The sequence below is a fragment of the Anomaloglossus baeobatrachus genome, chromosome 12, assembly GCF_048569485.1.
Source record: "Anomaloglossus baeobatrachus isolate aAnoBae1 chromosome 12, aAnoBae1.hap1, whole genome shotgun sequence".
Taxonomy (NCBI): Eukaryota; Metazoa; Chordata; class Amphibia; order Anura; family Aromobatidae; genus Anomaloglossus; species Anomaloglossus baeobatrachus.
This window is the reverse complement of record NC_134364.1, coordinates 55913477-55933521: the sequence shown is the minus strand read 5'-3', so window position 1 is coordinate 55933521 and position 20045 is coordinate 55913477. Positions and strand designations below refer to the sequence as shown.

Sequence of the window (20045 nt, the reverse complement as noted above, 5' to 3'; positions counted from 1 at the left end):
GCAGCACCCCTTGACCCCAGTCCAGATCCAGGCTGCCCGAGCGGGAACGGGTACGGTGTCTCGTACCCTACTGTCACTTCAGGGGACCCCACGTCCATGGGGGACCCCTGACCCCCGGAGGATTGCCACCGGTTGTGGTAATGGCGGGCCTGGGCTATCACTTCCCTCCAGTCCTATCCTCCAAATCAGCCTCTCCGGAGGCGGCAACGGAATTATGCCCAACATATTTACATTTCCACTAGTTTGTGGGTGCCCTGCTAGTTCTCAGGCATGTCCATAAGCAGTTTCTTATGCAACGGTACAAAGGGTCCCTACGGGGACTACTTGCCGGCAACGGCCGGGTCAATCACAGTCGACAATCAGGTAAAAACTTCGGTTTGATTACTTTTCATTTGACAGGTTAACGGTGCTGATGGTCCCAACGGGGACAACGGTGCAACGAAGGGACCGCTGACTTTGGAGCGGCTACCACCGCGGGGGGTCGGCCCAATCGAGGACCGGACGGTACATCGGGTTCTCCTTCCATAGGCAGTGCAGTCCAGAACCGCTGATCGCCGTGGGAAACGGTGGCGGGGGCAGCGTGCTCGGGACCTCCTCTTCCATCAGCTGCACTCTCTCGGTACCTCCTGCTGCGGTACCGGCCCCCGGCTCACACTCAATCAAGGCTGGTTCAGGAACTTGGGTGGCCTGATCACGACGCGGCATGGCCGCCGCGGCCCCTTGCTCACGGGTCCACACCACAGCGACCATTCTGCGCACTTCTGCCTTCCAATCCAGCATCTGCTGCAAGCTCTGCGCCCTCACCCTCAAGCAGAACCGGCCCAGCTCCCGTTACAGCCACGCAGCGGTCCCGGTGGGGAGCTCACCCGGGCCGCAGTCTTCAAAGGCTACTCCTCCTCTGCCCCTCCAGAGCTTAGACGCTCCAGTGGCGGGCGCTCCTGCGCTCCAGCCTGAAGACGCCGCCATCTCTCCATCCGCGTCCCCCCTTGGTCTTTTCTCAGCACCTCCTCTTCAGGAGCGGGGCTTTGGCTTTCGTGCCTCCACTGCTCGAGAAGACGCTCAAGCGGGAAAATCTTCGCGCCCAAGATGGCGGATTCAGAAATTTTTCGGCCGGACACCACCGGCGGGACACAAGGCGCACCTCTACCAGCCGGTAGAACGGTAAGATCCTGTTCATGACGCCAAGTTGTCGCGGGCAGGGAGGGCGCTGCGCTCACCACGCTCGGGTCCGGCGCTGCTGCTGCTCGGTGGCTCGAGTGGTGGGCCGGATCCGGGGACTCGAGCGGCGCTCCTCGCCCGTGAGTGAAAGAGGGGTTAGTGTGGTTTGGGGGATTTGGTCCGTGACGCCACCCACGGTTTGTGGTGAGGTTGGGGCACCACCGCTGCTGTTGACGGGGATCCCGGGAGCGATGGCAGGGAGCAGCTTGGATGTTTCTCTCCCCTCCGTGGGTAGGGGGGTTGGTGGTCCCGGGGCCCGGTGAGGTGACGGGGAGGCAGGGTTGGCAAGGTGCAGGGTCGCTTGGGTTGCGCAGCGCGGTGCCGGACGGCACGGTAGTACTCACTCAGCCACAAATGGATGCAAAGTCTCTGGTAAAACAAACGGCTGGATGGACGGGTCCCGCAGACGGCTGCTGTGCTTTCTCCCGGACGGTTGGTGGTGGCTGCCTTTCCCTGCACCTTTTGTTTATCTTCGGTCCCGATGGCTTCCCACCGGTAACCCACTCCCCAGCGTGTAAATGGGCTGGAGGAGCCCTTTTGCCCGCAGGCTCTGGCCCTGGGAACTCTAGCTGTGGCGGTAGCTGTATTTCCCTTGTGCTGGTTGGACGGTTGCCTTCAATCGGGTCTTGGCTGTTTGGAAACCCCTGGGGTTCCAGTCACTAACGGATTTGACATGTTTAACGGCGACTCCAAGCCTGGTCGGGGTCCGCAGGCCCTGCCGGTTTGTGCTGGCTTCCCTTCGCTCCCCGGTTCGGTACCGGCGGGCCACCGCCCGTCCCCGGTCCTACGGTTCCGCGTTGATCTGCCTCTCCTGCAGACTGCCACCACCGTCTGCTAACCTTGCTCTCGGTGCCCGGGCCACGTACCTGGACACAGTCAGTTTGCTCCTCTACTACCACTTCCCTAACTGCTCTCGAGCTCTGCCCGAGCTGAACTTCACTAATTTCCTTTCCCGCCTCCAGGACTGTGAACTCCTCAGTGGGTGGGGCCAACCGCCTGACTCCACCCCACCTGGTGTGGACATCAGCCCCTGGAGGGGGGCAACAAGGATTTGTGTCTGACTGATGTGCCTATCTCGGGGTGGGGGTGTCGTGTTGTAGTCCCTGTGACGACCTGGCTAGTCCAGGGCGCCACACATACATATCAAAAAAGGGGAAAATGGCAACCTTTTGGCCAAAAAATGCCCTTATCAAGGCAAAAGATCAAAAATACAATACTATATGGCCAGTCAGGACTATACACTCCTGGTGTTCATCATTCCCAGACTCCTCTATCAGACGCCATATAGAGACGGTGAATCGTCACTTTACAGAACACATTTCCATTGTTCGAGTCCAGTGGTGGGGACTTTACATCATTCTCTCCATCTGACGTCTGGCATTGTGCTTGGTCATGTAAGGCTGCATGCTTCTGCTCATCCATGGAAACCCATGCCAGCTCTTAGCACACAGTTTTTCTGCTGATGTTAATAACTAGAAAGCTTGAAACCTCCTCTCCCATTGAGTCAGCAGAGTGGTGGTGACTATTCTACCCTCTGCTCCGTGGCCCGCTACATGAAATATCTGGTTCTGGCTGGGTGTGTTGACTTTCACCATGCAGGCTGGGAACCCAAACTGCTGCTGTCGTTGGCTGTCCAGGACTGGATGACTTCTCACACTCGCAAGAAGACCAACGGTTCACTTTACACCATAACTCTTTACTGTACGGTTCATTCTCTGTCACAACTTCACGTTCCAGATAGCGGCACATACAGTACTGACCAAAAGTTTGGACACACCTTCTCATTCAAAGAGTTTTCTTTATTTCCATGACTCTGAAAATTGTAGATTCACATTGAAGGCATCAAAACTATGAATTATCACATGTGGAATGAAATACTTAACAAAAAAGTGTGAAACAACTGAAAATATGTCTTATATTCTAGGTTCTTCAAAGTAGCCACCTTTTGCTTTGATTACTGCTTTGCACACTCTTGGCATTCTCTTGATGAGCTTCAAGAGGTAGTCGCCGAAAATGGTCTTCCAACAGTCTTGAAGGAGTTCCCAGAGATGCTTAGCACTTGTTGGCCCTTTTGCCTTCACTCTGCGGTCCAGCTCACCCCAAACCATCTCGATTGGGTTCAGGTCTGGTGACTGTGGAGGCCTAGTCATCTGGCGTAGCACTCCATCACTCTCCTCCTTAGTCAAATAGCTCTTACACAGCCTGGAGGTGTGTTTGGGGTCATTGTCCTGTTGAAAAATAAATGATGGTCCAACTAAACGCAAACCGGATGGAATAAATAGCATGCTGCTGCAAGATACTGTGGTAGCCATGCTGGTTCAGTATGCCTTCAATTTTGAATAAATCCCCAACAGTTGTCACCAGGAAAGCCCCCCCACACTATCACACCTCCTCCTCCATGCTTCACGGTGGGAATCAGGCATGTAGAGTTCATCCGTTCACCTTTTCTGCGTCGCACAAAGACACGGTGGTTGGATCCAAAGATCTCAAATTTGGACTCCTCAGACCAAAGCACATATATCCACTGGTCTAATGTCCATTCCTTGTGTTCAATAGTCTATTCAGTAGGACTATCAGCTGTGTATCCACCAGACTTCTGCACAACACAATTGATGGTCCCAACCCCATTTATAAGGCAAGAAATCCCACTTATTAAACCTGACAGGGCACACCTGTGAAGTGAATACTATTTCCGGTGACTACCTCTTGAAGCTCATCAGGAGAATGCCAAGAGTGTGCAAAGCAGTAATCAAAGCAAAAGGTGGCTACTGTGAAGAACCTAGAATATAAGACATATTTTCAGTTGTTTCATAATTTTTTTGTTAAGTATTTCATTCCACATGTGATAATTCATAGTTTTGATGCCGTCAATGTGAATCTACAATTTTCAGTCATGAAAATAAAGAAAACTCTTTGAATGAGGTGTGTCCAAACTTTTGGTCTGTACTGTATCTTCCAGCACGTTACAGTCTTACACATTATCAGGCACAGTTCAGCTTCCTTCTGGGTTGCTTGACACCTAACTGGGCCATTGAGTGCAACCCAGTCCAATGTCACAGTGTACACTGAGACGGTCTCCTTCATTTCCCGCGATCCCACATCCATTCTACTTAGGGGTCCCATAATGATTAGAGTAAAGTTTTGCACTCCTGGATGTTTAGCAGGAAACTGCTTGTGTGAGGCCCTGGCAAAACCAGGGTGTCACAGAGCCTGCAGACATCCAGCAAAGTGCAGGCCATTCTCCTCCTTGGTAACCTGATCCCACACCAGTGCAGCAGGACAGACACACTCCCCCTCCAGTGTAAGAGCAAAACAGAGCAGCAGGGGAGGGGCTGGAGCAGAGTGTGTGGGGAGAGGGAGAGGAGAGGAGTCCGGAGTTATAGCTCCCGGGCTGCTACAGAAGCATGCTCCAAAAGGGCCGGGACAGGCTGTTAGTGATGAAGGGACTTGAGGTGACCGGGGCAGGGTAGTGGCCCGCCGGTATCGAAAGAGATCCCGGATCACTGCAGGGGAGTGGACTCCCCGTTCCCGGCTGAGGAGGAAAGAAAGAGAAAGAGTAGAGAAAGAGGCACCTGGCTGCAGGGAAAGAACAGGGGCTACTGCACCGTGTGTGGGACTTAAACACCCTCCGTACCAAAGGCTGCGGACTCCGGCAATTTCTGGTTAATTCCTGACTCTGTGTGAATTTTCTTGCAAAGTGAACTGTGAGTAACAACATCCCCCGGTCCAACCAGGCGCACAGGTCTCAGACGGTCTCCATCTCCTCCCTGCACCACCTCACCGGGGTCCCGGGACACCAACACCCTACCCGTGGAGGGAAATTACCACCTTGCTGCCCATCACCATCCCCGGGATCCATTTACCGGCAGCGGTGGTGCTCCTTTACCTCACCGCACACCACGGGTGGCATCACGGACAATCTCCCTTACCTAATCCCCTTCTTACTGTGGAGCCTGGGATCACAGACCGGGTCACGCCACCGTGATACCCACAGAAGTGACCCCGTGGCCCGGATCTGAGTACCCCTTATCCCTGGGCGAAACACTTGTTTGGTTGACTACGTCACACACCAGTTGAGTTGATCCAGTACTTTGAAGGTTAAAGGGCCTGGCCTCTAGAGTCCTGCACCAGTAGAGATCACCCGGTACTTTGACTATTTAAGGGGCCTGGATTTTAGGGTTCTGCCCTTCGGCTCTATCTTCTGGGGTCACTCCATTCGAGGATCGGTCTCCAGTTACAACACTGTTCACACCACATGTCTCCATCCACACTCTAGGTTCACACTATCTTACTTACTGTCTCCTTTTCTTTGTTGCCACAAACCACCCACTGTATGCGACCTTCACCACCGACTTGACTATACATCTGTCACGTTCACTCACTAGGCCTTCACTGACTCTTCCAGCATGAACCGTCACTTTCCCTGTCAGCTGACCACTCCCAGGGTGTCCTAGTCCTTACACTTAACTACTTCTGACCCTGCAGTTTGTTGCTGGGCAGAACTCTCTTACAGAACATCCTACATTATCATTACTAACACTTATCACACTCAGTACATTACATTACACTTCACATATCACATTATATATAAAAGATGCAAGACATTATTCTCATTACAAAACAGCATAACAATACATTGACGTGATTGTTGTCTTCAGGGGTAGGTACACGACAGCCCAGTCCACCACTCTTCCGCACTCGACCCTCTGCTCTGTAACGTTATGGGGTCTACACTTTGTGGCTGAGTTACTGTAGCTCCTTCCACTTCTCAATAATATCACTCACAGGTGATGGGGAAGATTAAGGGGGGAAGAAATGCCACTAGTCACACCAATGACTCTGGTTATAGGACCGCACTGGTATCGGTGAGCTCTGCTCTACCAGATGTTCTGTCCCATGTTAGTAAATGCAGATGGCACGGTGAGGGGCCGGATGCTATACACCGAAGGCGAGGGAGCGGATGTTATACACCCGGGGCGAGGGGCTGGGTGTTATACACTGGGGGCGAGGGGCCACGTGTTTATACACCGGGGGTGAGGGGCCGGGTGTTATACACCGGGGGTGAGGGGCCGGGTGTTATACACCGGGGGTGAGGGGCCGGGTGTTATAGACCGGGGGCGAGGGGCCGCGTGTTATACACCGGGGCGAGGGGCTGCGTGTTTATACACCGGGGGCGAGGGGCTGCGTGTTTATACACCGGGGGCAAGGGGCTGCGTGTTTATATACCGGGGGCGAGGGGCTGCGTGTTTATACACCAGGGGCGAGGGGCCGGATGCTATACACCGGGGGTGAGGGGCTTGATGCTATATATCGGTGGCGAGGGGCTGGATGCATCTGGGGTGAGGGGCCAGATGATATACACTGGCTGCGAGGGGCCGGATGATATACACCAGGGGCAAGGGGACAGATGTTGTCCCCTTGTCCCTGAGGGCATTGGGACTGAATGAAAAACCTGAATTCAATTATTAAAACATGTCCCAATTCTTATGTCCGTGCAGTGTATCTTAACACTGAACCCCAACTAACACATGGCCTGTGATCCAGCCCAATTCCAAATCAAAATCATTGACATTTACAAAAAAGTAGTATTAAAGGTAATCTGTCAGCAGGTTTTTGCTCTGTAATCTGAAGACAGCATGCTGCAGGGGTTAACGCACAGATTTCAGTGATGTGTCTCTTTTCACACTGAGTGCAGTTGTTTACTATAAAGTTTGTTTTAGCTTCAAGAGATTATCATTGCCAGACTAGGTCAGTTAGAGTTTAGCTAGTCTGACATGCCCCTGCTATGATTAGCAGATCACTATCTATAGATATTGTATATAGAGAGCCTGGTGTGGGCGGGGGCAACTCTCAGCTCTGCTGCATTGCTAAATCTAAAAACTCTTGAGTGTCAGAACTACTGTACCTGGTAATCTAAGTGATACACCGTTGGATTAAGGGTCTTTTTGCCTACAGCATGTGCTCTCAGATGAGGTAACAAAAACCTGCTAACAGATTCCCTTTAATGATTCAACTTTGTACTTTGCTAGGAATCTGGTAATAGTTTCTACCCTGTTTTTTTTCTTTTTCCCTGTAGGACATAATGATTACATCTGTCCCGCCACAAATCAGTGCACAATAGACAAAAACAGGCGCAAGAGTTGCCAAGCATGCCGCCTGCGCAAGTGCTTTGAAGTTGGGATGATGAAATGCGGTGAGATTTTCTCTTTCATATTATAAAATCGTTGTCTCTTTAAAAAAGATAATTTATGTCAAATTGAAAGGGAAAAACAGTAATAATAACAACAATTTGGACTTATTTAATTCATCGACTCCTGCGTAGCTCCTGACTGGGCAAAACCCAAGGTTGTAGACCTTCCATAGAGGCCAGTTTTGGTTTGTCCCATCCCCTTTGCTATTATGGTAGGTGGTGAAAACCTGTGTAGGACTCATGTAGGACCTATGTAAGAGGTAATGTAATGCAGGCAAGAAAAGAAGTGTGAAAATGGCCAAGAGTATTGGAGGGGGAAAAGAGAACTTGCCCGTTCCATCTGTGGTGACAAAGGTCAGCATCATATTGGAAGCTTTTCTTTCTATCCGACATGTTTGCAAAAGGCTGACATGCTAAATCAGAGTGTCAAGCTACCGCTAGGGGGTGCTGGGACGCAGGTAGAAAGAGAACTCCTGAGTGCAGTAAGACAGAAGCCCACTAGAGGTCGCTAACACAAGAACAGGGATAATCCATCAGTCAGGGTCTAAGCCGGGATGTCACATCTGTACCGAGGAGAAAACAAGCCAAAGTCAAAGAACAGAGCTGAGGTCGGATTTCGGGAGAGCAAGTAAGCACGGGAGGATGTGGAGGACACAGAACAAGACCAGAGTCCAGAGGACAGGGAGGAACGGAGGTAAGGTCGGGAAGGAGGGACGGAGGTCAGGACGAACAGTACGGGATATTAGGACAAGAAACAGAGAACTTCTCTCAGGAACAGTGCAAGTAGCAGAGCTGGAAATATTACTGGCGGCGTTCCGGAGGTAGCAGCACCAAGATATGGCGGTGAGATCCCCGGAGCAAGGCCAGAATGAACAGGCCCCTCCCAAGGGACCTAAACCCCAGAGGCAGGATATTTGCACGGCTCAGGAATGGCAGAGCCATGCATGAATCATGACACAGAGTAGTAGGGTGACCTCATAGTTTTCGGCAACTTATTTTTTTATTTCTTTTGTATATGACCTTTCTGAAAGTTCTCTAAACTTTTTAAGAGACTGTACATAAAACTGCAAAGTTGTGAGTTGCTACTTTGGTACTTTTGGCCTGCCCTCTTCCTCCTCCTCCAGTATCTCTTGGCCCAAAGACCCTTTTACATTTTGTAAAATGTATTACTTTTTGAATAATTGTATGTTTTATATTTTTGTTACTAGGAACCAGGCGTGAACGTTGCGGTTATCGCATCATACGTCATCGGCGTCACTCCGAGGAACAGATGCATTGTTTTGGGAAAAACAAAAAAGTGATTGACACTATAGGCCGAGTAAAAGATGTCCTCCCCTGCTCCATTGGCCCAGAACAGTTTGTTTTGTCACTTATTGAAGCTGAACCACCGAATGTTTTACTGATGAACCGCCCCTGTAAGCCCTTCACCGAGGCGTCCATGATGATGTCACTAACTAAACTCGCTGACAAGGAGCTGGTTCACATGATCGCTTGGGCCAAGAAAATCCCAGGTATGAAATAATCTCTTTTAGGACTAAGATTCTGTAATATTAAGCCTGGTTTTCGGATAGATATTCTACAATTTACCATTTTAAAGCGAGTGTAGTGTCGTGGGTGCATGGGTTGTAGTCGCACCCAGGTCCTAGGGCTTAGGAGGCCCAAAAGGTCTCTCTTACCCATTAGGAAAACCAACACTTTTTAAAGACTTTTGCTAATGAGGGCCCTGTTTGAAAATGTGCATTGAGACCCATAAGCACTGGTAAAAGAATATTACTATTTCACCAAGATGTGCCATGACATTCTGATCTTTGGCAGTCCATCCTCTTTGGGAGTCCATCCTTTTAGGGAGTCCATCATCTTTGAGAGTCCAGCCTTTTTGGGAGTCCAGCCTTTTTGGGAGTCCAGCCTTTTTGGGAGTCCACCCTTTTTGGGAGTCCACCCTTTTTGGGAGTCCACCCTTTTTGAGAGTCCACCCTTTTTGAGAGTCCACCCTTTTTGAGAGTCCACCCTTTTTGAGAGTCCACCCTTTTTGAGAGTCCACCCTTTTTGAGAGTCCACCCTTTTTGAGAGTCCACCCTTTTTGAGAGTCCACCCTTTTTGAGAGTCCACCCTTTTTGGGAGTCCACCCTTTTTGGGAGTCCACCCTTTTTGGCAGTCCACCCTTTTTGGCAGTCCACCCTTTTTGGGAGTCCACCCTTTTTGAGAGTCCACCCTTTTTGAGAGTCCACCCTTTTTGGGAGTCCACCCTTTTTGGGAGTCCACCCTTTTTGGGAGTCCACCCTCTTTGGGAGTCCACCCTCTTTGGGAGTCCATCCTCTTTGGGAGTCCACCCTCTTTGGGAGTCCATCCTCTTTGGGAGTCCATCCTCTGTGATGTTGGCTAACCAAAGACATTGGGGTTAAAGTGCATGGTGCAGTATTATAGTTGTTTCCAAAGTGGTTGGCTGGAGTCATTGTCATGAACGAAAAATATGATGTGCTCAACCACCACTGCCATCATTACCAGTAAGGGGTAACATGCAATATGCCATTTTTTAGTACAATTTTGCCTTTAAGATCCATGTAACTTACATTTTTAGTCGACTTTTTCCCATTTAATACCTCTAGTGCATAGGTAACGATAATAAAATTAGTCAACCTAGTAACCTGACCTTTAATTCATATCTGTAGCAATGTGCTAGTTATGGATACACAAGATAAGCGGTTATGTAGAGTATAAAAGGAGTATTCCCCCTTGGACAGGCCATAGGTACCTGTAAAGTTTTGGCTGTTTTGGTAACTGCCAGGTATGTATGCGGCCACTTCTATTAATTCTTCATTGGACACGGCAGTCTTCTCATCAATGAGATTGGAGAACTATGTTCTTCCAAGAGGTTTGACTTGTATCTTCCAGACATTTATGGCAGATTCTTCGATAAATAAGTTATAAATGGCCAAATTTTGGAGAACTCTTTAAAGTCTCTTGAAAAAGACTTGTTTCCTTTGCAGGTTTTATAGAGTTAAGCCTGTATGATCAAGTACGGCTACTGGAAAGCTGTTGGCTGGAGGTTTTGATGATGGGTCTGATGTGGCGGTCCATTGATCAACCCGGGAAGCTGATCTTTGCCCCAGATCTTGCTCTAGATAGGTAAGTCTTAAGATATCTAAAATGATTTTCCATGTTTTTACTTTAGTATTAATGGTTAATACAAAATAATTTAGAAGTTTGAAGATGTTTATTGGGCATTGGCAACTCTTTGTATTATTTTTTGGGGGGTGGGGGGGGAATTAGTCATCCTGTGATTTCTTACTTGGCAATACAATTAGGGAATGTGTGAAGCCTCTCTAGCGGCTTATCCATGTCAAGAACCTTTAAAAAGAAGCATTTCTCTAAGAGTCTGTAATGCATTTCAAGAGTGGGTAGAAAGCTCCTTGGTTTCCTGAAATCTAAATATCACAACTTCATGAATTGTGCGAATGATTTAGGTTTGCGTAATGTCGTCAAAGGAAGGAATAGCTAACTTTTAAGCTGATTTAAATGATTTTGTTGAATTTTTAATTGTTTAATTTACCGTTTCTACTCATTGTATGATTGGTCATTGACTATAATGGCTGCCTACACCATCATCCCTAGAGAAGAAAAATTGGTGTGGCACTCTCCCACCATTAATACCATTCCATTCTACCATCGGCAGTGGTCGTAGATAGATCACCATTGTCCATTATGGGATAATTCAAAGTTTTCTTTGAAAAGTCACTATGAATTATCCATATGTGAGCATTCTTAATGTGTAACCGGGTGTATATATATATTTTTTCTTTTACGGAAGCCAATGGGAAAGGAAGAAGCAGTCTGCTGCCCTTCACTGTACAGTAAAAAAAAAGGGGTATGCCGATGTACAGCACTCTATGGAGACACTTTTTTTGCCCCTATAGAGTGAATGGGACCTATGTATCACGCTAGGTATGGGGACGTACCATGCGGACGGTGAAAAGGAAGGGAAGGGAAACCTTGTGTCTATGGAGAGGGAAGATAGTGACCCCTGAGCGGTCCCTACTGCTGCTCCCTGGGGTCCTTCACCATCCTAGAAAGGTTTTGCACCTATGTGCCGAGCCGGATACGTGATCCTATGGATCCCTAGTGATGGGCCCTAAATAGGGAACGGCTGGGATGAGCTCTTCGTCAACCCCACTAAACACTATAGAAGACACAAGGAGGACACATGGGGGAAAATGCATGAACTACTTATCCACAGATGACTCAGGTAGAAGTTCAGCAAAGCTTTCTGCAACAATACCAAAGAGGAGTACAAGCCACCTGCTTGCAACCTTGGATTGAAGGAACTGAAAATATCACCAGCACCAGTCCAAAGAAGGAAGGGGTATTTAAACACCAACGGCTGGGTGGAAGTCGAACTCCTGAGGGAGAGAAATTAATCCAGCTGGAAAGCTACCTATACCAATGAACACTTACAGCAGGAACAATGGAAAGTCAGGGAGCAGAGCATCCTGCTCAGCCACACGCTGTGACCTTCTGTGGCCAGAAACCACATGACTGTCTGTCACACATGACACACCTGTGACATTATGTCTATTATTGGTTTATGTGCAAAGAGATTTCCTGGTACATGTCAACACATTGAACATATTTTCATGTGGTTATATGAAGAGATCTTAAAGGGGTTATCCAACTTTAGTCTATTGTGCATGCCATTTAAAGTCCCCAAAATTGGCATGATCGGCAAACAGTCTGTGTATTTGGGCCTCTCTACTTTCCCCCAACAGATGATCAGGAATCAAAAACTGTGGAGGAAAGACAGGCGCATAGGGTCTTAACCGATAAAATCAATGGTAAATAAGTACAAGGTGCACTCACCTATAGAAGAAGGTGACAACACCTAACAACACATATTCGCTGGTGGGGACTACTGCGGACCTGCAATTGTGAAGATGAATCTTTAAAGAAAATCGGGGATCACTGCCGCGCTTGTCACCAATGACACATGAAAGATATTATTCCAAGTCATTTATTTGAAGCATATATACAGGTCTACGCGTTTCTGGGGTCTCTGCCCCCTTCCTCAGGACATTATATTTTCCATGTCATTAATATACTGTCCTGAGGAAGGGGACAGAGACCCCTGAAACGCGTAGACCTGTATATATGCTTCAAATAAATGACTTGGAATAATATCTTTCATGTGTCATTGGTGACGAGCGCGGCAGTGATCCCTGGTTTCCTTTAAAGATTCCCCAACAGATGATGTCCAGGAAAGGAAGGATCCGGCCTATTGAATGTTAGCACCTGATCTTTTTGTTCTTCTTGGAGATAAACCGTCGCCAATGAAGTCGGAGGACAGAGGAGTCTGACAGCGGCTCTCACCGGAGCCATGCCGGGCATTCCTGTGTATGGAGGCGTCGGGAGAGAGCTGTCGGCCAAATGATCGTTCCGCTGATGGTATTCTAATTTATATGGGGCCTTAAAATGTCTTCCAGTATCCTAAAAATAATTCTTAATGTTTGATAACCACGCTCTAATGGTTTTTAATTCCATATGCAACAATGAAGTCACTGCATAGACTTCGCTAGACTTGCAGTGGAAAACCACTTTGGATGTCGTTCATTCACTGGGGGAGTAGAATAAACACTGCACACTCAGAGGTTACAGGGAGCTGGGTGGGTATTTGTGCTCCATGCTCCGCTCAGTTTGTCAGGTTAGCATAGATCAGGAAGAAGCAATGCATGCTGGAAAGTGAAGGAAAGGAAGCTCCAACATCTATAGTGCTGGCAGAATGCTGGTGAAGAGGGCCTGCCTACTGATAAAAAGCTGATAAGTTACAGAGCGTGAGAATCGGGAAAGTTCCTGGTCTTATTAGATTAATATGTGAACAAATTACATTTTAAAAGAGATTGTCCATGACGTCTACATTGATCACCAATATAGTATAGGCCATTTATATCAGATAAGTGTGCGGGCAAAACCCGAAAGCTCCTACTTTTCAACAGTTTGAAGCTCCCAAGGAGCTAAAACACCACAGCTCCGTACACTGTGTAGTGGTCATTCTCAAGAGTAGCAGCTCAGTTTCTATTCACCTCAGTAGGAGCTGACTTGTAGTATCTGTGTATGGCCACTACAGTGTATGGCGCTGGGGTTCTCTGGCCTCTGTATAATAATCTTTATTTCTATAGTGCCAACATATTCCGTAGCGCTTTACACTTTAGAGGCTCATATACAAAAATAATGACAACCCTGCTCGTAAGCGCTTCCAACCTACAATGGGGTGAGGTGGGGGTGACAAGGTACAAGTGCTTATTTATACCAATGGTCCAGCCATCTCAAAGAAATGGGCGGCTGCATGAGACGGTCACCAGTTAGTCTTTGTAATACTTTGGGTACAGTGGAGTTTGATGGAGAATGATGTCCTGAGAAATAGTGCAGGGAATATATATGAGTTGACTTCAATTAGGGAGGGCGATAGACCACCCTAGAAAGATGTGTTTTTAGGGAGCGTCTGAAGCTGTGCAAGTTGTGGATCGTCCTACTTTTTGGGGTAGAGCATTCCAGAGGATTGGTGCAGCTCTGGAGAAGTCTTGGAGCCGGAACTGGGAGGTTCGGATTAGTGTGGATGTTAGTATACCTCCAGAGACCGCTCCTCAGGGAAGATGCCGGGTGTCGGACCCAACCTGATTTGATAATAATGACTTATTGTAAGGATAGGTCATCACTACAGAAGTCCTGGCCATCCAGGACTTAAGCTTGAGTGAAAAGGGCAGGTTTTGTGTGTGAAAAGACTCACTGATGGGGAAATGGTTCCATCTGAACCAGGCCTTCAACTTCTTTCAGACGACCTCTAAAAATTGCAGTGAAAAATGTGTCCTTTAGAATCAGCGCCGCTCTTCTAACCCGGCCATGTGTATTATTGCCATTTTTCTGATCTCATACATCCCCTTTAAGTTAGGGTGGACTATTCTGTAGATAAGACTTCTTGTTTTCCCTGTGACTCATTCTTCTTATTAGCTGATAGCTGTTTACCCAACAAACATCCTATTAATTCGAAATAACACTTGTTAAAAACTTCTCGCCACCGCCCTGCTCCGCGACAAGTAAATTCTGTGATCCATGCGGCAAAACCCAGAGCTCCGTGTCACCATAACAAAATCTTCAAATACTTTTGAACCATGGTGAGAGCGCGCACAAGCCGACTCATTATTTCTTAATTTGCTCCTCAATGTGCTGCTGCTTCTTCTGTATTTCGGAATATATTCCAATTTCCTTTGAGTGACTTGCAAATTACAGCCTTTTTTTGCCTTTTTAGTTGAACCACTGTTTCCTCCCGTGAACCCTCTTGTGATTGGGAATTATCTACTGAAATATTCTTCATTCTCCGCATTGTGTTAACAAGCGGGTCAATTTGGATTTGACAGCTGTTGTTCCTGTAAATATGTATTAAGAAACATCCATTATGTAACATTTGAGAATGGGCGCAGGCTCTCATGGTGAAGAATTGTACTTGTTTTAGTTGTTTTTTTATATTTTTTTATTTAAACTTTTTCTTAAAGGCTGAGGACTATTTTATAGTCTTAGGTCTTCGCCAGCACTGTATTTTTTGTTATTAAAGGGAACCTGTCAGCAGATTTGGGGACTATAAGCTGCCACCACCACCAGTGAGCTCTTATATACAACATTAAAGAATACTGTATATAAGAGTCCAGGCCGCTGTGTAGAACGTAAAAATCACTTTATAATACTCACCTAAACGGTCGGTTCGGTGCAGACTAGTCAGATGGGTGTCTCCGTTCTCCGGGTACGGCGCATCCTCTTTCGACCATCTTTGTGCTCCTTCTGAAGCCTGGGTGCATGACGCGTCATTCGTCATCCACACGCTCCAACATTGAGGTCCTGCGCAGGCGCACTTTGATCTTCCCTGAGCAGGGCAGATCAAAGTATTGTAGTGCGCCTGCGCAGGACCTCAATGCCGGCGTGTGTGGATGACGTAGGACGTGTCATGCACCGCGGCTTCAGAATAAGGAAGACCAAGATGGCCGAAAGGGGAGACGCTGGATCTTGGAGAACGAAGATATTCATCCAACTGTTGTGCACCGGAGCGACCTTCTAGGTGAGTATTATAAAGTGTTTTTTATGTTCTACACAGCAGCCTGGGCTCTTATATAAAGCACGTTAGAATGCTGTATATAAGAGCCCAGTGGTGGTGGCCGCAGCTTATAGGCCCAAAACTGGTGACAAGTTCCCTTTAATTATAACAGAGTAAGAAATAGAAAGTTAACACTACATCTGGCTCCAAATTAATGGTGGTTAGATGGATGATGCTATCCATGCCATGTTTCATCTCTTTAAAAATGTAGAATCATAATAAGAAACATGACACAGGTTTAAATAAATTTTTTCTTGTTCCATTTTTATTTCATGTAATTGTATATACTATATTGTTTTGTCCCCTTTCTAACAATTTTTGTATATTTTCATAAACACTACCTACTTTTCAGAATAAATATATAAGTTGAACAGCTTTGTTCCTCTTACTCCACCATGCGCATCCCTGAAGCCATACACTACCTTTAAACACTTGGTGGTGGCAGCTAGCAGTTTTCCTTGCGCTATTGTGGAGCTTGGCAGTGACCCTATCGAGATATGTAATATATATATATATATATATATATATATATATATATATATATATATATATAATTTCAATGCGTTTGAATCCATTATGTATTTACTACACGGCCAGTGTGAGTTCCCCACTAATTAGTCTAATGGTGAAAGCAGCCATCACCTTGACCATCAATCTTCGGTCAATTGCGTTGTGTCCAGACATTTGGAGCCAGTGAAGTGCTATTCTTGACAACCATATATAACAAGTGACCCCACACTCACTACTGGCTAGTAATGATGCTGGGCACCACAGCTATTCTTCTGCAGGCTGCCTGTCTGCATGTGTTGGACCTTTACAGCAACAAATGCCAGGCTGCTGTTTAAAATCTGGTCCAAGTTTTTTCTTGGTGGGATAGTTCTCAATTTGTATTCATTTTGGGGTGTGATGAAATGAACCATATGCATCATTTACATTCCAAATTCTATAGTTTGAGTCAAGCCCAATAAAAAAGTGAGGGGCAACTGGTAAAAACTACGTAACTATTTAACTATGTAAGCTGTGAAAGTTGTGGATCGTCCTACTTTTTTGGGTAGCGCATTCCAGAGGATTGGTGCAGCTCTGGAGAAGTCTTGGAGCCGGAACTGGGAGGTTTGCATTAGTGTGGATGTGGATGTTAGTATACCTCCAGAGACTGCTCCTCAGGGAAGATGCCGCGTGTCGGACCCTAACTGATTTGATAATAATGACTTATTGTAAGGATTGGTAAAAAATTGATCACCACTTATACCAGGGGATCCATCATATGTGGCTCATGGCAGTGTGCCAGCTTGTGCAGTAGCACCAGGTCTGCCAGACTGCTATGAGCAAACAGTCTCTAGATGGTGTCTTATTGAGTAGCCCTGCGTAGAAGAGCAGATCTGGATGTGCATATACTTGCATAGGGCAGAATACTGAATGGGGGTGAGTGGAAACTCCGGAATGTAGTATACTGCCTATAAGGGAGGACAGCACAAGATCTTGGGGTGCCTTCGGCTATTAACAGTAATAGGGGACTCTAATTGTCACTACTGGGGGTTGGGAGGTTGAGGGTGCTTTATGTAGCTCACAACCATCTCTCAAAGCTTAATGGGGCTCTTACGGTTGGGGACCAGTAACTTAAACAGTCTCTTTCTGACTTACCATAAATTGGCTTCCTAAAGTTTGAGAATTGGGAACTATAAAGGTTGGACCCATATTTTGAAAAAAAAAATAAAATAAATACTTCTTAGACTGTTATGCCGGAGGCCCTTTTTGGCCTGGGGCTCCATTTAGACATTTATTTTGGTTGGCAGATGCCACATTTTTTTTTTTTTTTTTTTTTTACAGGCTTTAATCAGCCTCTAATGTGTATGAAAACTGCTAGACATGACTAGATGTTCATTCTAGGGTTAGTGACTGCTTGGATTGTGTTTGTTCTTCCATTTGGAATTGCATAAAAGTGTTTGCTGTTTCATTGTTAAGGATTGTGCACATGACCTACAGGTTACACCTCTGCCTATACCAACTTGTGATATCCATAAAGGTATATGCATATAGACTTTTTGCTGAATTTTTGAAGGGGAGATTGATTGGAAATTTTAAAGTTTTTAGGAGGTTTTAAAGAGTTTCTTCTTCCAAAAATCTTCAAAAAATTCTACATGTACCAACCAATTTCTGCCCTATGTAGGTCAGTATGGCCTTGTTCTAGGGTCATGAAGCACTTTGCTTTTTTACTCTAATAATCTGTTCATTATCGGTATATCGGTATGTGGCGCTCTCACAATGCACTGCACATGTGGCTGAAATATATGCTGTGTATTTATAGGGATGAAGGCAAATGTGTGGAGGGAATATTGGAAATCTTTGATATGCTGCTAGCTACGACCTCAAGATTCCGAGACTTGAAACTGCAACACCGAGAATATCTCTGTCTGAAGGTCCTTATCCTGCTTAACTCCAGTGAGTATCTGTAGACGATCATAGCATAGTTTTATCTTTATGATATAGAATACCTTTCATGAAAATGGTGCAAATATTACTGTATTGACAAAATGTGTAAAGGTCCAACACATTCACTATGAGTTTTGTTTAATGTTCATCTTTCATTGCTTGGGTTGACAATGGTGTTATACTCATTTTAAGGTTGTGAGAGCTTCCTAGTGTTAGTTGTGTCTTAAATTGGCTACAAGAGTTATCTACAATTAGAGAAAATAAATATGGAGGCTCTCCTTCATATACTATGTCTCAACAATCCATGGGGCCATCTGGAATTGGTGAGTAGGTCCATTGAGATGAATAAGACTGTACAGTTGTGCGAGGCAGTAGTCGTGGGCGTGGGATTGACTCTGGACACCTCGGCACGCTACATGAATGACATGGTCCTGGATGGGTGTCTGGACTTCAGCCGTGCTGGCTCGGAATCCATGTAGGCTGCATACTCCCGCTGGTGTTGGTTGGCCAGGACCCCACACGAGGAGACCAACTGTTCTCTTTAATCAGCAATTCTTTACTGTCCGGTTCATTCTCTTTCACAATGCTATGTTCCAGATAGGGCGCACATTTCTGCCAACACGTTACAGTTTAACTCTGCATTATCAGACACGGTTCAACTTCTGTCTGGGTTGTGTCCGATCTAACTGGGCCGGCAAGTCCCAGTACAACCCAGTTCAGCGTTAGATCACACACTGTGACGGTTGATGGTCAAGTTCCTTCCCTGCAGTCCAATGTCCAATGTCTTTATGGGTCCCATAATGATCGAAGTAAAGATTTGCACTTCTAGACGTCTAGCAGGAAACCGCTCGGTTGGTTAACTATGTTCACGTGCCAGTTGAAGTTAACCCAATACCTTGACGGTTAAGGGACCTGGCTGTTACGGTTTCATCCTCTATTGTCTGGGGTCACTCTGTTTGAGGACCAGTCTTTAGTTACAATGCTGTTTACACCTTGTGACTCCGTCCACACTCTAGGTTCACTCTATCTTGCCTTCTGTCTCCTTTCCACCGTTGCCACAAACCACCCACTGTATGCAACCTTCATGACCGACCAGCTATACATCTGTCAAGTTCGTTTACTAGACCTTCTCTTCTAGAATGACCCGTCCCTTTCACTTGCACTTCATGTTGGCATCTCTGCAGGGGCCAATGATTGACTGCAGAGGTTGTGTGCACATGTAGGACGTCTAAAAAAAAGACGGCCATCAGGTAAGTATTGGTTATTTTCTTATTTTTACACTTTGACTCCTTTTGATGCAATTTAAAAAAAAAAATAAAATCCTGGACACCTTCTTTAAAGATTAGAGGGTTCTCTAATTGAATTTCTTGACTCGCCACCAATATAATTTGTCAATCTTTTTTGACCTCCTTTTCCAAAACGATAATCATACAGTATCTGCTCCTGTTGCCGAAGAGAAGAGACTCATACTAGAAGAAAACGGATTTTTTTTTTTTATTCCGGTAGTTACCAGTTTTATTTTCTGACGAAAAATATTATTTCCTATCATCATATTCTGGTGGTGATGACTTATTGTAGGCTGTAAAAAACACCATGAATATAGATTGGGAAAATAACTGTACAGGAAGAAAACATGATGGGACAAATAGCAAAATAGTAAGAAGTAATTAACTGTCACTATATGAGTGCATGTAACCATGGATACTTAAGCTGCAATGCCCTGCACATGAGGTAAGAGACATGGCTATATCAGGAGAACTATACTACGATTCTAATTGGAGGTCTTTGCTAATATTATTATTATACCTACTACTTATTGGGATATAAGCGTGGAGATGGGAATTTAAGGATCTGATAAACAGAAAACCCAAAGGGTTACTCCCCCCCCCTTCCCCCCCCAAAAAAAAAGTTACTCAATATTCTCATATTTTTCCATCACAATGTTCACAGGATTGACATTTCTTGAGATCAGGAGGTCCTTCACTCCTCTTGGCGATCTCTTCTGTGTCAATGTTTAAGTCCATGACTCCATCCATACAGTCAGTTGCTTGGTGTGAAGGCCCAAGACCTCTATAT

The 20045-nt window shown here is 46.2% G+C and overlaps 1 protein-coding gene across 2 annotated transcripts in view; it reads left to right on the top strand.

The window, feature by feature from the left end:
* ESR2 (estrogen receptor 2) overlaps positions 1 to 20045 on the top strand; it is a 79599-nt gene that overhangs the window by 47936 nt on the left and 11618 nt on the right. For both annotated transcript variants that reach the window (XM_075330785.1, XM_075330786.1), the window contains 4 exons: positions 7295 to 7411; positions 8617 to 8919; positions 10396 to 10534; positions 17845 to 17978. In XM_075330785.1, the coding sequence (XP_075186900.1) occupies positions 7295 to 7411; positions 8617 to 8919; positions 10396 to 10534; positions 17845 to 17978 (693 nt within the window). The remainder of the gene's footprint in view (positions 1 to 7294; positions 7412 to 8616; positions 8920 to 10395; positions 10535 to 17844; positions 17979 to 20045) is intronic.